This window comes from Pseudochaenichthys georgianus, chromosome 4 (assembly GCF_902827115.2).
Source record: "Pseudochaenichthys georgianus chromosome 4, fPseGeo1.2, whole genome shotgun sequence".
NCBI classification, from domain to species: domain Eukaryota; kingdom Metazoa; phylum Chordata; class Actinopteri; order Perciformes; family Channichthyidae; genus Pseudochaenichthys; species Pseudochaenichthys georgianus.
The window spans coordinates 13836831-13856892 of NC_047506.1; the positions used below are offsets into that span (position 1 = coordinate 13836831).

Genomic DNA, 20062 nt, shown 5'->3' on the forward strand with positions numbered 1-20062 from the left:
ATATTTAAAAACTAGCTCTTTTTTATTATAAGGTAAACCATTAAATGAATAAATACTCCTGTCTAGTTGAATTTTGAATGGGCTTTAGACTTGTGTTGTCGTTCTCATTGTGGTCAGCAGGTGGCACTGCTGTTAACGTCCTGAGTTTAACAGGGATGGGTACATTGGGGTGCATAACGTAGTGATAAATGAGTTCGAGTATCGGTGTCTGATACATGTCCCGGACTGCATTTAAAGTTGGTTAACAAGTGTTTGTAGGTTGGAAATATTAGAAGCTGCTGACAGTGGAACCGTGAAAGCAACGTGCTGTTAGTGTATCATCTGAGTAGGCTAGTAGTGAAATGTGTTCATGCTCAAATCTAAATTCACATCAAGTAGCCTACATAAACTATTTGTATAAGAAACCATTAATAGCCTACCTTCTTATCCCTTAAAGCAAATGTCCCCATGATCATCAACCAGATGTAGCCTAGATTTAGGAGATGTCTTTTTAGTGCCATTTGTCTCGAAGAGGCGCAGAGCAGGTTTATTGTTACCTAATTTATCCGACAAGTCTTCCCATATGCTCACCACCAAGATGTGATCATCTCCAGCATCATGACTTTAGTTTGTCGAGCACCGAAGCAGCATAGGGTTGCACCTAAAGTGCCTGGAGCCTATTTATAAATGGAACGTATAAGGATTTCACCTTCACAGACATCACACAAGGTTTTCATAAAAGTGCTGTACAGTTTAGAAAGTGTATTTTAAACTATGTGCCTCTGTTTGATTTTCTGGGTAGTCCCGCCTCCAGCGCGTAAAAAGGAGCCGACGCGCTTTTACGCACTTCATTCAGCTGGAGCGCAAGAGGATGCCGGACACATACCTGTGTTATCTGCTGCGTACAGGCTTACCCTTTCCGAAACTATGTACAAGGGCGGCTGTGATTCTGTAGGGGGGTTGAAAAACTTGATTGGAGAGATGCTGGACTTCAACGTCTCCAGGTCATTGCGCGAAAGCAATGCCACCAAAAACTCCAGTTGTGGATCTGTCTCAGTTGGTTTCCCTATAGCCATGATGATCACTGGCATGGTGGGCAACACACTAGCTCTTATTCTGGTGTATGTATCTTACAAAAAGAAGGAAAATAAAAGGAAAAAATCTTTCTTGCTTTGCATTGGATCACTGGCGTTAACTGACTTGTTTGGACAGCTTTTGACAAGTCCAATAGTGATATCAGTTTACAGGGCGGACCTGAAGTGGGAGCGCATCGACTCATCGGGCAAATTATGCGGTTTTTTCGGTGTGTGCATGACAACTTTTGGCCTGTGCTCTCTCTTCTTGGCCAGCGCCATGGCAATTGAAAGGGCTCTGGCGATAACAAATCCACACTGGTACTCCAATCACATGAAGACAAGTGTGACAAAGCAGACTTTGGCTGTCATCTGGTGTCTTGTGTTGCTCTTTGCGCTGCTGCCCATTGCAGGGGTCGGGGAATATACGCGCCAGTGGCCGGGCACCTGGTGCTTTATCAGCACGGGGGACAGGGAAGTCCCGGGCAATATGTTTTTCGCCATCACTTTTGCTGTACTTGGGATTTTCTCTCTGCTTGTTACACTTTCCTGCAATGTAGTGACAATCCGTGGCTTAATTATCCGGTGTAAAACAAAGTCTGGCACTTCTCAGTCTTCAAAGCAGTGGGAACGGCTCACCACGGAGACCGTCGTTCAGCTGTTAGGGATTATGTGCGTCCTTCTTATATGCTGGTCTCCTCTGCTGGTATGTTTTTATAGGCGACTCAGCCTTTAACTTTCTTACAGCATGCATTCACTAGTTCCTATGGCCAAATGAAATTGAGGATATAAGAAAGATTTAACATACAGTATATTTTCTAAAGATGCTTGTTTCTTTTCATACAGTAAAAGCTTTTATAGTAAATTTCCCAGTGCCTTTATTCACAGATCAATTAATTTTATTGTCACTTGCAGATCTTTATATGTGGAAATGTTTCGACAGAAAGCAAGAGCAAACGGTGCACATCCTTATATTTTCTCCTTAAAAATATATTCACTATCTCACACTATTTTACTCTTATCTCGCACACACACAAACCACACTTGCCACTTACATAAATGCTGTCATGTATGATCCTTTTAAATGCTGCTGACATTTTCCATTAAGGGGAAATTCCACTTATCTGAGTCCTGGTTGGGGGTCTGCTCAGTCTGTTATGAGGTCATGCATTGTCAGGCACATGTTTAATAGCCCCAAAGATATTTTTAGAAGCGACAGTGATGACAGAGCATGAGCACCTGGAGCGTGAACATCATGCTTTCCTAGTTTGATTCAGTAGAGCTGCTCATGGCTGTGGTGAGATTTGAGACATTTAATATATAAGAAGTATTATTTCAGTAATCAAGTGTGCATAACCATTTGAAAGGCTTTCTCAATGTTACATTTTGAGTGAAGAAGATAGTTTGTCCTTATTATTCTCTAGTGGTACAAACAACATGTGCCTGCCTCCCCTTTCAGGTGCTGATGCTGAGGATGATCTCCCACCAGGTATCTTCCCACGAGTGCAACTCAACAGCAGTGACCTCCAGTCGTAACTCTAGCCGGGACGTCCAGTTAGACTGTAACTTTTTCCTCACAGCAATCCGCTTGGCCTCCCTCAACCAGATCCTGGACCCATGGGTCTATTTGCTCCTCAGAGAGATCCTCCTACGCAAGTTCTGCTTAGTGGCTAATGCAGTGTCCAACTGCTCCATAGAGGAACCGAAGGAGACCCAGACGGCATTGGACGCCCTCAATAAGCAGAACCATCAAGACAGCAACAACCTTGATAAACCACAAGGTAGCAAGGATGTCAACATTTGACAGGAATTATATCATGGCTTTAAATTCAGACAGATTGGATGGAAGAGAATATGGAAACACGATTTTCATGTGTCCTAACATCATGTTAACAAAGGGTCTCTCCATGTTCTGGACAGAAGGATATTGTACAGTGGTCTCAGTTGCAGTCTTAATATGAACAAGCCAAGTCTGCTCGGGGTGCTTTGTTTTGTTTAAAACACATTCCATCCGAAGTCACCAAACCAGCATGTGGAAGCATGACCTCGTCAAGCGTTACATTTGGCTGCAGTGCGGCAAGTTTTCTGTTTTGATAACAGCATCTCCCAGGCTCAAGACCTGATGGGGGACTCTAAATGGACTTTTATGGAAGTAATCCATCTTGTGCTCTTGCAAATTGCTTTAGCCAAATTGAAGCCATAAACCTGCTAAAGGACTAATGGATTTTCCGTATGTCTAAAAATTAAGATGGAAACTGCACATTTGCATATATTAAGATGTAACTAGGACTGCCATATCTTACATTAAATGTAGCCATAGAGGTTGTTCTGAAAAAAATACAATCCTAAACTGGAGCCGATTGTTGATTGTCAGATTATTTATTAGTGTCTGGTGTTATAGTGACTTCTGCGCTGAATCATGCTACCTGCTTGGTATCGGTTGTTGTAAATTGTATAGTATAATGTAAGTTGTTTTGCTCGGGCTAGCAGCCAAAAGAATGACATGAAGCTTTTAGTTTTATGCCCTGTTCGCCCTTGAATATGAATGCACTGGTATGTTTTTTGTGCAATTACATGTATTTTTCTCAGCAATGTTCTTTTCAGAATAGCTTCATTCCACTCTTTTGAACCAATTATATGTGGCAAATAACTGTAAATGTGTGTTTTTCAGCATTATGGATGGCAGGGGGGCATTATTATAATGTAGGCAAGGCAAGGCAAGTGTATTTATATAGCACCTTTCAACACAAGGCAATTTAAGGTGCTTTACAAAAATGAAAGACATTCAGACAAAGGCATTTAAAAGCCGTCATTAAAAAGAAAAGATAAAGAAAGAAAAAAAAATACATGAATAAAAAGTTACAGTGCAATTTAAGATATGAATAGTTCACACAGAAGTTCCATTTTACTGATGCCTTAATTTCTTTAAGGTTTCTCCGCATATGAGCTGTGTACGCTTGTATGGCACATACGTCCCGAGCAGCATACACAGAGAAAACCAGCCAGGACAAAGTCCCCAGACACTGATTCCCTGGGGTTACTAGCCCCAAATGTTCATTAACCAAAAACGAAACACAACCGCTCAGTTTCAATTAAAAGCAGCGGCAAAAAGAAAAGTCTTCAGTCTGGATTTAAAAGTAGTCAGAGTTGCAGCGGACCTGCAGGTTTCTGGGAGTTTGTTCCAGATATTTGGAGCATAATAACTGAACTCTGCTTTACCATGTTTAGTTCTGACTCTGGGGACAGAAAGCTGACCAGTCCCTGAAGACCTGAGAGATCTGGATGGTTCATAATTTAGCAGGAGGTCAGAAATGTATTTTGGGCCTAAACCATTCAGTGCTTTATAAACCAGCAGCAATATTTTGAAATCAATTCTTTGACACACAGGAAGCCAGTGTAAAGACTTCAGAACAGGAGTGATGTGATCCACTTTCTTAGTGTTAGTAATGTAGTTACATGGCTGTCAATGTCTCACTGAGAAATCCTTGTTCTGCAAGTTCATAATGGAACAAAAGGACAATATGTTCATATAAGTAGAGACAAAGGTGCTGTTTGGATACAAGTATGAAAAACAGGAAAATAATGAAATAACAGAAGCTGTGTCCAAATAATACACAGCATAAAACATCTTAAACATGAAAAGCTATTTTGGCACTCTTGAAACATATGCTTTAATTACTCAGATTCAAGAATTCATGCGTACCTTAATGCTACCTCTCAATATAAATATATGCTCATTTTCCTTAAACGTGTACAGTGGAAATCACCATAGGTCTGAGATAAAATGAAGGTTCTTTTTAATCTTTGTTCTTAGTGCCAATATAAGTATGAGTGCTGTTGGCAGGAAATGGCAATCAATTCCGTTAGAGTCATGAAAATGTGATCTTTTTGGGCTACGTCGTCATGTATAGCGCTGTAAATATATTCATAGAGGTCCAGCATCTTAGGCAAAGACATCTCAAGAATGGACACGTTTTTTTTATTTCATGATAACCTCCAGGTTATGGGGACCCTTTGTCACACTTACACATCAGCCAACAAGATTAGATATATGTGGATTCTGCTTTGCCAGGTCTTGCCTTTGCCTCTTGAAAGGGCGAGTTCATACAAGCTCAGTGATAATGACATTATAGGAAACTATTTTCTGTGAAATCCATGTAAAGAAATAGCATTTTCTATTTACAGATATAGAATTCATCTTAGATGATTGTGAATCTGATCAACTTGAAATATAAATGTTGTTTGTTGAGGGGACACAAAAATATAGAGGAAATCAAAGCATTTGTTCATGGGGTATATTGCACAATATTTGTCAATATTCACGATTGTTCTGAAGCTCATTGCTAGCTATGAATGTGCAAAAAACACTAATATGTTCCTCAACAAGTATTCAGTTTCATTAAGTGCTATTACACTAACTTGATTGTTCATTCTAATGAATGCTTCAATAATTGAGGTTGTGAATCTGCATGATGAGTATTTATTCCATGCATATGTTCATCTGGTGCAGTTCAATAATCACTTTACCAGAAGCATCTGGGATTTAAGTCAGGCATTTAAAACAATGATTACATTTGTTCGCAGGTTGCAGTGGGATATGGGTTTACGATTGACTCAATTAGCTTCCATGTGAATCTGCGTCATGTAATTATCTGGGTTCTCCATCCAGGAAACATTGAAGCTTCCTGGTCTTAGGTAAATAAAGAACAAGTACACAAAGTACTATTCCCTTAAGGTTAACTGGCCTTGCATTTGATTGTTGATTTTCCATGGCGTTGCATCCCGCCAAACCCTGCAGTGGAAAGGAAAATGGCAGACTGAATTGTCATTACTTCTAAATTGAAAACATTACACCACTCTGGACACAGTGAAGGAACAAGGAGAGCATTCTGTGTTTCTGCAGTGCAGGAGAGATACACTGGGATATGATCATGCAAACTCCAGTTTATGGATCCACACTGGTTTATCTTCGATGACTCAAGATATCCTTGAGGTGTCAGGATTTAATTTTCTCTCTGCTACAAACAAACATCTGCATTTAATTCTCAAGCTTCAATTGTGCTGAGTGTGATGTTTTGATAGCGTGCTTGGATGATGATCATTTGCAGCAGGAATTGGTCCTTTCGGAATGTAATTACGCAATTAGAGTTCTGCACTAGCATCGAATAGAGCTTTCAATTACATAATTCACTCATGTAACCAATGTATGAAAGTGCTTTTCTGATGTTCTCAAGTGCTCAGGAGTCACTAGATGTCTTGAGATTTCAAGACAAGAACGATTGTTCATCATCACTTGATATCTTTAAATTAAGCTCAATTCTCATGTGGTTTATAATTTTGTTTTACGCACCAAAGGGAACAAGGCTTTCTCTAACTTCTTTAAAAATCCTGCAGCACGATGCAGGATACTTTATGACCCTTTGAAAAACATCTGCGAGAATTATTTTTTTTGACTGTCTCTGTAACATATAACACTAATATTGCCCTCTATCAACCTGAAGTGTGGTAGAAAAACTGAAAAGCATCTAATTCTTGTAATTTTATACGGCCACTTGTGGAGTAAACGACTGATACAGACATGATGGCACTTTGTTGTAATTTCGTGCTGACCTGGCAGGTTTTACAAGGAAAGAATCTCTAAAGTATTTCTAAACAGCATGTGAAAGTACAATGGAAACAGGTTTGGCCCAGCAGCCACGGCTCCACTAATGAATGTAAATACATACCGGATGTCTATCAATGTCCATTTTCTTATATGTTGTTCCCTTTACGCCTCTGCGTTTGAATGTTCAACAATAGTTATTTACACTGAAGTGTCTCCAAACTCTGAGACTAGATTCTCAGAGTCAGATGAGGGCTATCTACACACTTTCACATGGCTACCATTTCTTTGTCAGTGTTCTTTATCCTTTCACACTGTATTCAGATGAGGAATGCTGTACATGTTTGCAACCCTTTGTATTATTTTCCCTCAAGTACAAACTGTATGAACCATGTTGATGAGCTGAAAAAAAACTGAGAACACTACCTGCCGATTAAAGTGTCCTTTTGGTGTTTTATGAGTTTGACCTCTACTTGAATTGAATCAGTTCAACATGCACTTTTTATTCATTTTGCAGCTGTGTTCTTGGCTATGTGGTGGTGCAATGATGTAATTCCATTAAAGGACATGAACTTGTGTTTTCAATATGTGTTGGGATTTGTGGCTGCTGAAGCATGTTTTCTTATTAAATATTCATACTCTCCAAAGTCGAGGGTACAGTGTTTTAGCAGTGTTCCTCTTCAAATAACTCTGTTTAGGCTGAGCCAAACAACATATTTAAAAAAACGGAGGAATTCGATCGCTCTGGTGCATGCTCTCAGACTCAGATCATGTTACCATGAATCTATGCTGGTTGGCTTTGTTGGCTTTTATTTGTATTTCTCGTACGTGTAACTTTCTTTGTTGAAATTGCTAACCGTATGACAATGATGATTTAACTGCGAGTGATGCTTTTCAGTGGAGAATGTTTTGAATACTGTGAATCATGTTAAAACCTGCTGGCCATTTTAAAGCACGTGTAATCTTCTATTGTTTGTTGACCTTGTGCAATGTGTTTCCCAAGGGCCAATCAATTGAACAATGGGGTATGAAGTACTTTTAAGATCATTAATCCTTGCATACATATTAAACTAGAGTTGTGATGCATGAGATTATGGTTGCTGGCTGTTTCTGTTTAATAGTGCAACTCATATAAGTATATTGATCGTATAATTCCTTCATATATTATACAGTATGTTGTTGAAGAGAGAGATACCCAACGAGGCATCAGCAAGTACTACACTCAGAAGGATTGCATCGTCCTTGTGCTTAAAACAAATAATCATTTATACTTTTATGAGGATCCACCATATTCTCTTTGCATTTATTTAATGTTTTCATGGTTACAAAATAATTATTTTGTTTCAGAAAGAGTCCAAAAAATTGTGTGGTGATCTTCTCAAAAGTCTTCACAAACTTCCTCAGAGTTTTAAAGTGAAAACTTGAATGCCAGTTAAATGGTAACGTCGTGAAGTGTTTGACCATGTTGGTGTAGCAAGCTTATTTTTACTGTTAAAAGTACTTGTTCAGATACAAATAAGCTCTATTTTGTTTTCTTTCTTGAGACTTGATTCCCAGGATATTATTCAAGCTGTGCAGTAACTTTAAATATATTCAGATAACCTTAAAAAGGTTATACAAAGCTCCAAGTGCTCAATGTGTAATCTTATCAGTTGCAAACATTCCGGACTGTGGTGAACCTGAAGTGTTCATCGAATATACCCTTCATAAATAAAAGGTAAAAGGCTTTCCCATCGCGGTATACATTATATCTGTGAATATTTGTTGAGACCTTAATTAAATTGATCTTGAATTGAGTAAATCACCTGGCTGAGTGTCTTGGCTCCGCACCATGTAGTAATTTTATTGCTGAGTAAGGGCACTGTCTGCAACTGATAAATTCTAGTTGGCGCATTAAAGGCTTTATCCTCCTACTATTAGTTATCGCTGTTAAGCTCAACAGACTGAGGATGTATGAAAGCACAGAGAAGCACTTTAGTAGCAGATATATTGTGCTATATTGGTATATTAATATGAATTATAGACAAAAAGCTCACTGCAGAGTGTGTGCAAAGGTGCTAGAAATAAGAAGAAAAACAATTGTTTACACTTAAAAGCACAACATGCATCTTAATTAGAGATAGATAGATGAGCATGCTGGTGAGGTGCACCATTCTTGTTATTGGTGATGCAGAAGTGTCTGTCATAATAATTCATCTATTACTCCTAAGTGTTTTAAAAGAAGGTTATTCTATATTCAGAGGCATTACAACTAGTCGGTGAGGTTGCACTTTTTCAATTATTTATAAAGTCTTACGTCTCTCAGCAGCAAAGCACTCACTCAACGAGTCATTAATTTAAAGGTAATACATTACAACACTTTTCTTTTTTGCACTAGGGCCTTAAATGATGTCTTTAGAGATATTGATCTTCTTCTATAGACCATTATGCTATAGAGATAAATGAGTGTTTGCTCTAAATTACATAATAGCTCCTTAAGGGCCTCTCATGGTGGAGCGGAGGCATGGTTTTAACTGAATTAATCAGGTTGATGATGTATGCTTCTACTTAACTTCGCACATGCTTTTAATGTATACTTTAGATGTATGGACAAGGTCTTTGTTCACGGACTGTGCTGAGGCAACAGGGTGAGACGATGCTGCTGAGCTCTGTGTGAGGACGAAGGTCAGAGAAACAACCATGAAGAGTCAAAGGGTTGTGTGCTGGCTGCAGAGAAGATCAAGCAGCATCCTTGCCTCCAAACACAATTACTGTGCTGCTGGGGGAAAAGGTTGGGCTGTCTGTCCTCAGGCGATTATCCATTATGGCATAATGGTGATGTTGGTGCATGCTCCCACTGAGTGGCAATGAGGATGAATTTGAAGGAAATGTAAATCATGTTTACTCAGTCATCCGAGAACAGAGATGTGATATCCTGTGGAAACAAACACATATGCACAAATGTCCAAATAGTGTCAACAGGTGCTGTAAATCATTTTAGCAAATTGAAATCACCTCAACACTGTCATGATTTGATATAGCCTGTCTCATTAATATTCACAATTTCATTGATTTTAGGTTAATCTTTCACCTGATTTATGTGTGTTATTACTGTAACATGGGAAGAGTTGTTGTCAGTCTTTGCGAGACCCCTATCAGTTTCTATCCCCCCAGTCTGTGGCTTTCTGCTTTTCAAACACAAACTAATGAAGCCATTAATCCATCCCACCCCTGCTTGGCACTTCCAGTCCAGCAAAAACATCTATGGTCAACAGTTCTCTCATCGTTGCAGTCAGGCTTGAATCATTAAAAATATGTGGCATGTTGTTGAGCCCCTGTTCATATAGCAGAGGAGACACTGTTATACTACCATATACCATGAATATGCTATATAAATGTGACACTCATTTTCAGTAAGTAGACTGATTCAGAGAATACATTTAGCACCAGAAAGCTTATATTTCTTTGATAAATTGGCAAACCAATAGTATATTTTATGCCGTTTTATACTGTATGTGTTTACATGGATGAAATAAAACCCAGTCTTCTGAATATAGACAACACAAAATGTAATCAGAGTATTTATAATGTAAAGGAACATGTGTTGTTGTTAGTGGAGGTTATTTTGAATGGAAGAACACTACAATTAAAATAAGATGTTTTGATCTGAAGGATAAATAAAGGGATCAGTGTTTAGGACAACAATAATTGGTAACCAGGGATACACTTCCTCTGTGGACTGAATCAGGGTGTGTGTGTGTGTGTGTGTGTGTGTGTGTGTGTGTGTGTGTGTGTGTGTGTGTGTGTGTGTGTGTGTGTGTGTGTGTGTGTGTGTGTGTGTGTGTGTGTGTGTGTGTGTGTGTGTGTGTGTGTGTGTGTTCATAAGAGTGCACCCTGCAAGGTTATGCATAAAAGGCCCTGTTTGTCTTTTTGTATTAACATGTCTATAAAGCTTTTTATGACCTTGTGTCATTTAACATCATGATAACAGCGACACCAAGCAAACCTGGAATGAAGACACGACACAAAGGGGATTTAGTTCATTATCTCAATGTTATTTGTCAGCGTGGTAACTGATAGAATCAGTAGAGAGTAAACATCCTCGCTCTGCAGCGCTCAGCAAAAAGACAGCATCAAATCCACAGTGCTGATTTGTTGCTATGGTAACATTGTTGCTTGATGATGTGGGTAACTGCTCCTGGTGAAGTCAAATTGTCAATGATTAAATACTAGGGATGTAACAATACCAAAAACTCACGGTACGATAATATCGCGATAAAAAGTCCACGGTACGATATTTATCGTATTTTATATTTATTACGATAATTTCTTTATTAAATAATGAATCTGATTTGTACAGCATTTTAGTAGGATAGTAGTATTTTAAAGTGTCAACAATATAACAACCAGACCCTGCAATAGAATAAATAAAGTTTCACTTTAGTTTTTCAAGTAACTCAACTCTAACTCACTAACTCACTCACTCAGCATCATCAAGGTTATCTTTTAGGAATATGAGCATGTCCACATTTCCAGGTAGAAGCTGAGATGTTTGGGCGTTTACAATATCCCCTGCTGTGGAAAAAACTCTCTTGCTTGGTACTGATGTTGCTGGGACAGAGAGACTGTGCATTTTCTCTCCACCGCTTCAAAAACAATACAGTTTTTGCCAAGAAGGTGAGGCTTATTGACAGGCATTTTACACCGAGAATTAAACGAAGTTCGGCCATGTTTTTTTTTTCTGCAGGGAGAAATGTGAAGATCACGTGACATAGACGCCAGCCATTAGAATGAATGGTGAAAAAAAACGTAGGGATCCTACAATTTCAGAGGCGTTTTTGTAGAAATACTACGTCCTACGTTGTGGACCAACGTAGTTATTACACGTTTTTTTATGAGACTGGGTTGGAGGAGCTTGTGACTTAATATTTTCATTGCTATTTCTACACTGTAACTACTGTGCATTTGACAATAAAGCCTTTGTTTGAATCGTGAACCTTGAATCTCTTTTAATCAAAACAAAGGTGGGGAATATTAAAAAAAACAATGATTACAAATATTGAAAAGAAAATATTGAGTATTAGACAAACACAAATTTGGACGTAATGAGGGTATTATGAAAAGGGATCACCAAAATACCTATTAAGGTGGTTATAAAACATGTTATGGCAAACCATACAATTGTTTTGGAGTAAGGTTCACAAAAAAGAATTTTTGCAAAAAAATGTACATTGTGGTGGTCACCTTATGGATCAATACAAATATTATACTCTTCCTCTGAGAGTCATACATTTGTATAGACATTTGCGTCAATCTCTCTGGTAGAAGATGACATAGTATATCATAAGTGGAAAAGAAAAATGTATGTACCGTACATGAGAGCTGTACATGAGAACTGTACATAACTGTGGTACACCGTCTTCTGTGGCCGACAACATACTGTATATTAATGAATAAGCATTCAATATTCTTTCACCTCCCTTGATTGATGCATGGACTTAACATTGTTTGTGGTCAATAATAGCCCTCCTGAACTACATTTGCATGTTCATGATGAAGCAATTTGTTACTGAATTACAAAACAAATGAGTGCAATGTGTTCAAGTACTGTAAAAGCTGTTGTAAGCCCATGAACACACTGCTGCTGTATGTTTACCTGGGGGAAATCTTTTTTCAATTCAGTAATAAAACACATGGAAACCTCATTACACATTGTGATACTAGCTCCCTGTTGACCATTATATACAAATGCAGTAAAATAAAGCAACATAATAGACTAATCATGACTGAATTGTAATACTATATTCTGCAAGGCACCACTAGATTAAAGACAGTAATACAATTGTAAAACAAATACGATTCAGTGCTAAATTGCAACTCCAACAGGGTGAGATTATTTTTGCTCTCTTGGGCCCGCCAGCTCTGCTCCAGCAAACGAAAAACACTTAACATTTCCTCTTATTTTAATCTGCTAGATGTTTATATTGGGAGAATATTTGTGGTTTTTCCATGTGACTGGCTGCAGTGAAACTATATGCTTTGCATCCTTTACTCTGCATGGCAGTGCCTGAGCACTATCGGATCGAATCCAGCCAAATCCATCTTCATAATAGCACTCTGCCCTGCTTCCACCTAGTCTGCTACTCCGCTCCCATACTGCACATATTAGATGTTCAGTTTCGGTTGTGCTCACCACAGAACAGAAACCAAAAAGGAAATTATTCAAAATCAATAATGTATTGGTTCTTTTCTTTTTAAATGGGTTCCTGACACATTGGATTTCATCATTTGTTCTCTGTTCAAGCCCATTTGGATGAACGGCAAATCATGGTGAAATGAAGTAAACACAGTGTCAGCTCTGTGCTGACAGCAGTGGTTTGAGTATTCACACCTTTTACTGAAGTAACAAACACAGTTAAATAGTTTAGAGTACTAGAGTTAAAGAAGTATCATATTTTATAAATTGATTATATAAGCTTTATTATTTTCATTTCATTTAATCGTTTATTTGACAGGGACAATGCACATTAATGAACACTTAAACAAATAATACGTCAAGTGTAAATATGCCGGATTTTAGCTTTGAGCTAATTTGAGCTAATTTTTTAGCTACAGTGTAATTTCCAGTCCCTCACATACAACATTTAAGAACATGACATTTATAAACATAGCAAAAACAAATACATGATATGCAAAAAGAGCAAGAGCAGTATACACAAGTATTTACCACATGGCAGTACAATATAGCAGCTACGACGTATAAAGTGCAAGAGAAGATACAAGAGCTACATAAAGTGCAAGAGGAGATACCCCTGTGTTAAAGTGCATTTAGCGGTGATTGCACGTCTGTTTGTTTCTCAACCATTCTTTGAGTTGGCCTTTAAAACTATTGAGAGTCGGACAATCCCGTATCTCAGTTGGGCTGCCTTTAATGGGAAGTACATTTTGTCCAAAAGTGGTCCGTCTACGGTGGACTTCACAGTCTCCTCTGGTTTCTGACCTAGTGCAGCGTCCAGTGTCTTTTTTGTGGATGAATTCCCCTAAGGGCAGTCCATGTAAACATTTATAAAAAAAAGCACATACTTTTAAAAGACTTAAAATTGTCAAAATGTTAAATATTAGTCTGAAAAAGTAGCTTATGACAACAGCTGTCAGTTAATGATGTGTTAGAAGAAGTAGCCTACTCAGTCTCTTCTATATTAGGAGTCATTCTTCATAATGAGTATTATTAGCAATGCTTTGGCTTCGGCTACATTTTGCTGATGATAATTCCGAAGCATAAGCTACTTTTAAGGAAATGTACTTACTTAATAATATAATTAACTAGCCTACCAGTGTTGGAATGTAACTAAGTACCTTTTCTCAAGTAGGCCTACTGTAAAATATTGAGGTACTTGTACTTCACTTGAGTATATTCATGTTATGCTACTTTATACTTTTACTGTAGGCCTACTACATTTTAGGCAATTATTTACTTTTTATCCACTACATTTTCTGTTTCTAATTTAGTTACTAGTAACTTTGCAGGTAAGGATTTATAATACAGAGATTTAATTTTTTTATTTGTAGCTACTAGAAGTATGTTTTGATTCAGGACTTTTACTTGTAATACTATGCTTACACTGTAGTATTGCTACTGTTACTTATGTACAGTGTTGGGCAAGTTACTTCCAAAATGTAATATATTACATATTACTTATTACTGTCTTTTGAAAGTAATAAGTTACATTACAATATCACTGTCTCTGAAATGTAATGAGTTACACTACTTTTTAGTTACTTTCATCAAAATAACCTCAAAAGAGCTAGTTATTTTAAATGCTGAAATGTAGTTTAGTGCAGCTCATTATACATCCAGTGAAGGGCAATGTGGTAGCATAACAACTGTGTAGGCCCTTAAGGCTACTAACAACTTGTATTACACGGCTTAGTTGAATACTCAATTCTGATTGTAACTTCTTAACATGTGACTCGTTGTTAATACAGTAGTACAGACCACTGTTAAGGACTATAATGAAGGTTGCTAAGGAGGATCAAGAAAGAGAAAGGAAAAGAGGTTAAAAGACGGAGCGCTGGACGTCAGATAAATCACCAGAAGAAGGCAGACAGGAAGTAAACAATAACAGGACACGGAATGGGCTCTGTTGTGTGTTTAGTATATGGCCGTGTGCAGGCCCGGTTCCAGAACAAAATGACTCAGGGTGCCTCTGAGGTTACAGGGGGCGCAGCAGTAGTGGCCGGCAACAGCAATGACAAATAGCATTGATGGTCCCAATGAACATATTATGGCCTTTGTTATGTTTTGAAACCAAGCAAGTGAGAACATTTCAAGTGAGTTAAAAGTGCAATCCTGAAATATCTCATACAGTCCAAAGTGGACTGTGGCAAAGAAAAGTACAAAGCTGTACTGATAAAACAAATGAGAACATATTATATTGTAAATCAAGGCACATGTTATTTGAACCAGCTCATGGTTTGAAATGGCAAACATTGAAAAGCAAAAGTATTATTAAAACCATACTAAATCATCACCTTGGTCCCATCATATACTCTGGGAAGAGAATATTTACTGTGCTTGAAAACTGGATCTCATCATCATGTGAGGTTGACTTTGTGACCTGGAGAACATTTCAGCTGCAACATCAGCTTGTTGATAAGCTTGGGATATGAGATAGTTTTGTAGCCATTCGTGGTGAAGGCATCTGTGCTATTGTATGCATTATGTTTGACCCAACATTTCTACAGGCATGGCAGAATATGAATCTATTTTCACATGAATATTCCATTGTCTATTTGTATACCACGAGCTGCAAAATGACCGCCTAACCCCACTGTACAGGCGGGTACTTGTTTATATCTACCTGGGCAGGCTCTGTTTTGCCGTGGTCTCCTGGCACCTGCGGGCTGCAGAGGGGCGGCGGTGTTTCGGGCGACGAAGACTGCTGCTCCGGGGGCGAGGACGGCGAGTCAGGCGCCGCCGTGTGTAGGGGCCGTTAAGTGTCCACAACGGAGGGTCACGTGATGTCCCCATCTGACCCGTTGCTACTGTCTGCAGTAGATGCAGTGTTGCTGGCGTTTAGTGATGGTTGCTTTAACCATTTTCGTATAAATGATTATCCACAGATGTGTGTCACTGCTGTGGAAGCACTTTGAAAATGATGCACGCGCAGCGGAGCAGGTCACGCGCACCTGACACAATTTGTTGTTTGTATTTTTCGCTCCGTTCTCTTTTTTGAATAGAGGCGGGTGCATAACATTCAACTGCCCCGAAGATCCCGACGCGAAGCCTGAAGGGTAAACACCAGGTTTACTAATCTACTACCCGCACAATTTGTCTGGTGTCGGAATGTCTCTATGTTAGTACATTCTTAAAAAACAAAACACCATTTAATTTCGGGTTAAAATGTGTTGTAACTGCGTTACTGAGCATTGTAACGGGTAATATATTACCCACATTTCATTAGGAATGCGTTACATTACTTCGTTACAGCAAAAAGCAATATATTACTGTAACTCCGTTACATTTGTAACGCGTTACACCCAACACTGCTTATGTAAAAGTAGTTATTACACCTGTAGCCTGCTTAGATTAGTATGCTGCTATGCACTAAATTAGTTTTTAAATGCAGCGAAACAGCGACCCTTCGACATTTGACTTATACATGTCAGTTAGTCAGTGAGGTAGAAGCCAGGTGAAGTAGCCTACTTAACGTAAAGTTGTTAATGGAAGAACTCAAGATAGAACTGTAGTTTCACGCATATCAAACCATGAAAGGTTAGCAACAACGTTATTCAAAGAAACTAACCGGAGAGTTATTACGTTTTCCATTGTTGTCAATATAATCGGGATCCGTGTTTGTGTTAGCCCGTTAACATTAGCAAGTTGTTAATTTGTAAGCAAGTTAGCTGTTGTTAACTAGTAAGCTAGCTAGCAGTGATGGAGCTACGATATTCCAGGACTATTTGGAATGAAATCTACTAAATGTTTGAAGTGGACCTCAAGAGACCAAGTCAAAGAGAGAGTTGGACACTTAAAATATCAGTGACTTTTGATGTGAAGAGCTGACATGATAATTGAAAACGTGGCCTCCATGACAGATGATATCAAAGATGTTAGGTGAGTCTATCACAACCTCCTCCTCTATCTTTGCTCTCTCTGGCTTTTCTGGTGACGAATGGCGCTTTTCCACTGCAGCACGTAGCACAGTTTAAGCGGGCCAGGTTCTTTTTTTTTGCTTTTCCACTAGGGGTAGTTCCGGCTCAGGGCTGAACCTTTTTTCTGGCCTTAACATATGCTAAACTAGTGACGTAAACACTCTCAACTGCTGATTGGTCAGAGAGAATCGCTGGCAAGAGGCGCACACAAACACACACACACACACACACACACACACACACACACACACACACACACACACACACACTGTCCACTCACACACTGAGCACCAATGACAGGGCCTGCCAGGGCTTTGGAAACATCTGAAATCCCCCAATTTAACATAATTATTTGTCAGGTCACTTTTAAAGCCTAGTGGCGTCTTGTGAGAATTTTGCTAGTCTAGTTTTCCTCTCAACTTGTGTTGTAAAATTGGTTAAAAATATTGTCGTATGAAATACATTGGAAGGCAGTTTATTTGATATAGATTCAGATGTAATTTGTAAACGGATGATGTGTGGCTTGTGGTAAACTGTAGCAGCCTATTGGTTAGATGGGTAGAAAGGAAAAGGTAGTAGTAGTAGTAGTAGTAGTAGTAGTAGTAGTAGTAGTAGTAGTAGTAGTAGTAGTAGTAGTAGTTCAACTCATATCTTCATTATGTGCATCATTTCATTTTCACTTGAACCATCATCTTCCAAGGCATAGTGCTCTAAATAAATTATTTGCACCTTTAAAAGATTACCTGTCTTGAAAAGCGTCCACTTATTCTGACTTTGCGAGACAACTACCTTACTTCTTTAATAATCCCATCAATACACTTCTCTTGCAAATCAAGAGAAGAAGATAAAACAAACTATAATTTCCTGGAGCCTTGTAAATCGTCATGTTAAAGATTTATAAAGCTTCTATTCTCGTCTGTGCTAATGAAAAGCTTTTGAATAGAATCAAGTCTTAATTTCTATGTAAAACCAAACACATTATTTTGCTTCATTATGCACTCGTATAAATGTTTGCCTGATTGTTTCACTGGCAACATGTTGATTAAACCCGCTGTTGGATCAACTGACAGACTGCACTCACTGCAAATCCATATTAATATAGGGTGTAGTTAAATATTCCTACAAACAACAATTACTCTTGAAGGACATGGCACTGATGAAGTGCTAATACAGCAGAAACATTAACTTATCCGGGCTCACAAACAAAGTAGAGAGATCACATAGCAGCTGATTTATGGTTCGTGGTTTATTCATATTTGAAATGGCCCATTAACTTGTTTTTTTAAAACAGTTCTGTTTGTTTTCCATAATATATATCGATTGATCTATAATTCAGTTTTCCTTGAGATGAAATGGGTTTTCCAATATTACAAACATGGTCTCACAAGAGGCAAACATCCTTGCTGAGCCTTAGCAACAACACCACTCTTGGTGTTTTTCCCATGGGAGTTTGCAGTTAATACTCTGCTCTTTCTTTCCATACTGTATGTTTTGAAGTTGTAAGTGCGAGAACAGGAGGTTCTTTGTTATCGCTAAAGCAATACGAACAACTGCCAGAAAGATAAAGCCAATATATTTAAAACCATGCAGCAGCAGTTCGGTTCAGGCAACAAAACGGGAGGCAGGAGGTGGAACTCAACGAACAGGGTTTTAATCTGGTTGAAACACAAATTGATTTTTTTCCAGAAATATCGTCCTACCTACTGTATGATTGTCCAGCAATTACATGAAATTGTGTTTGCGATTACACATTGACTACCTCTGCTTATCATTGAGCTGCTGATATAAAAGGACTCACTTGAAGAGAAAGGTTGGTAGCGTCATGACAACCAGCCGCTCACATTCAATCATAGGACTCATAAAACTCCAAACCTCATAACAATCTCTTGGAGAAAACCTCTGAGGACACTCAAACTATATTGTCTTATAGATCTTGCTCCTATTCAATTATCTTCCCTCTGTGTCTCAGATGAAGGTGTTGTTAGAGGATAACGCTTCTTATCCACATTCACTGCTGGGACTGGTCCAGTCTGACTCTGGACAATGTGTGTGTTTGTCACAAACACAACTGTGTGTCTGTCATGGCGTGTATGCAGTATAGGGTTTGACTCGGGTTTCGTGGAAGAAAAAAGCTTTATTCAAAAAAGATTAAGTGCTATATTTATCTTTATTGGATTTTTTCTTTTTTAATGACAGACAACTAATAAGTATTTCTTCTATGCATCCTTTGGTAATGCATTTTTTGATTTGGACTATTAGTAATAAACTTACCTGAAAAAAGGAACAACATCATAGACCAATGCTAACATACCATAAATTCCTTTACAATTATATTTTATATATATTTTTCTTATATTTTGAGCTATATTATTAGATGTGTTGTAATGTAAATGTGTGAAAGAGAACGCACTAAATCAGTCTTTGGAAACTAATGAACGAGCACTCAAATCCATAATCGTTTATTTGTTCTTTAGAGTAACTGTGTTGACTCAATTGTAGCTGAAATTCTAGGAGAAAATACACTTTAAACAGTTTAATTAACAAAACAAATCACTGAACAACTGAATGCTTAAGTGCTAGTTCATTAAATATCATGATAGTTTTGTGCACCCTTGAACTAAGAGAAAACTCATTAAGGGCCGGTATCAACAAAACTAATTGCAAAATAAATTGTTCAGTCGTGACAGTCCTAACTGTATCTAAGTATCTTAGTTTTTTTGTCAAACATAAATGCCATTTACACACTGCTTTACTGCTTTACTCCCTGTCCAAAGTGACTTAGATAAGTGTTATTCATGACTGCTCAGTACAAACACTGCTGGTCACAGAGATGCTTGTTCAGTAGGTTGCAAATGAAGTAGCAGCTGTAAATGAAAAACAGTCGATTTTAATTGAATTCTCTTGAGATAAGTAAGTTGGGAGAGCAGGGTAAGACGATCCATCTCGCAATAATACACAATTTGTATCGTGAGGCATAAACTATAGGAAGAGCCTTTCATTTCAATATTTGTGCTTCTTGATGAATGTCATAATTTTTTCCATTTAATTACATTCTTGCCTCTTAGTATTCAGCACGGCTAGGGGGTTAGTACAGCTCAGAATCTAACTTTTATTGCCTTAATAATACAAAACTGAAGTATATGGAAGTGCTTTTTAACAGTTTTTGCTTATTTGTGTAATTTGTTAAACAAATATGCCAGTGGTTTGATATGCCTGCCTGATGCTGTATAAATTATATAATCCACATACACATGCTAAATGTGTTTTGCAGATG

The 20062-nt window shown here is 38.2% G+C and overlaps 1 protein-coding gene across 2 annotated transcripts; it reads left to right on the top strand.

Moving 5' to 3' along the window:
* The first annotated feature begins 717 nt into the window (after nt 1-717).
* On the top strand, nt 718-7212 carry ptger3 (prostaglandin E receptor 3 (subtype EP3)). 2 transcript variants are annotated; one of them, XM_034081677.2, is made up of 2 exons: nt 718-1758; nt 2512-7212. In XM_034081677.2, the coding sequence occupies exons 1-2, from the start codon at nt 754-756 to the stop codon at nt 2854-2856; spliced, it is 1350 nt and encodes a 449-aa protein (XP_033937568.1). In that variant the 5' UTR covers nt 718-753; the 3' UTR covers nt 2857-7212. The 2 variants fall into 2 exon arrangements, with proteins under 2 accessions (XP_033937568.1, XP_033937570.1); XM_034081679.2 differs by having other exon boundaries at nt 718-1071.
* Nucleotides 7213-20062: the final 12850 nt, after the last annotated feature.

Excerpts from the sequence above, each read along its gene's own strand:
- ptger3 (XM_034081677.2), top strand. The coding sequence starts at position 754 with ATGTGCCTCTGTTTGATTTTCTGGGTAGTCCCGCCTCCAGCGCGTAAA. Across the intron at positions 1,759-2,511 it reads TATGCTGGTCTCCTCTGCTG|GTGCTGATGCTGAGGATGAT; the intron begins GTATGTTTTTAT and ends CTCCCCTTTCAG.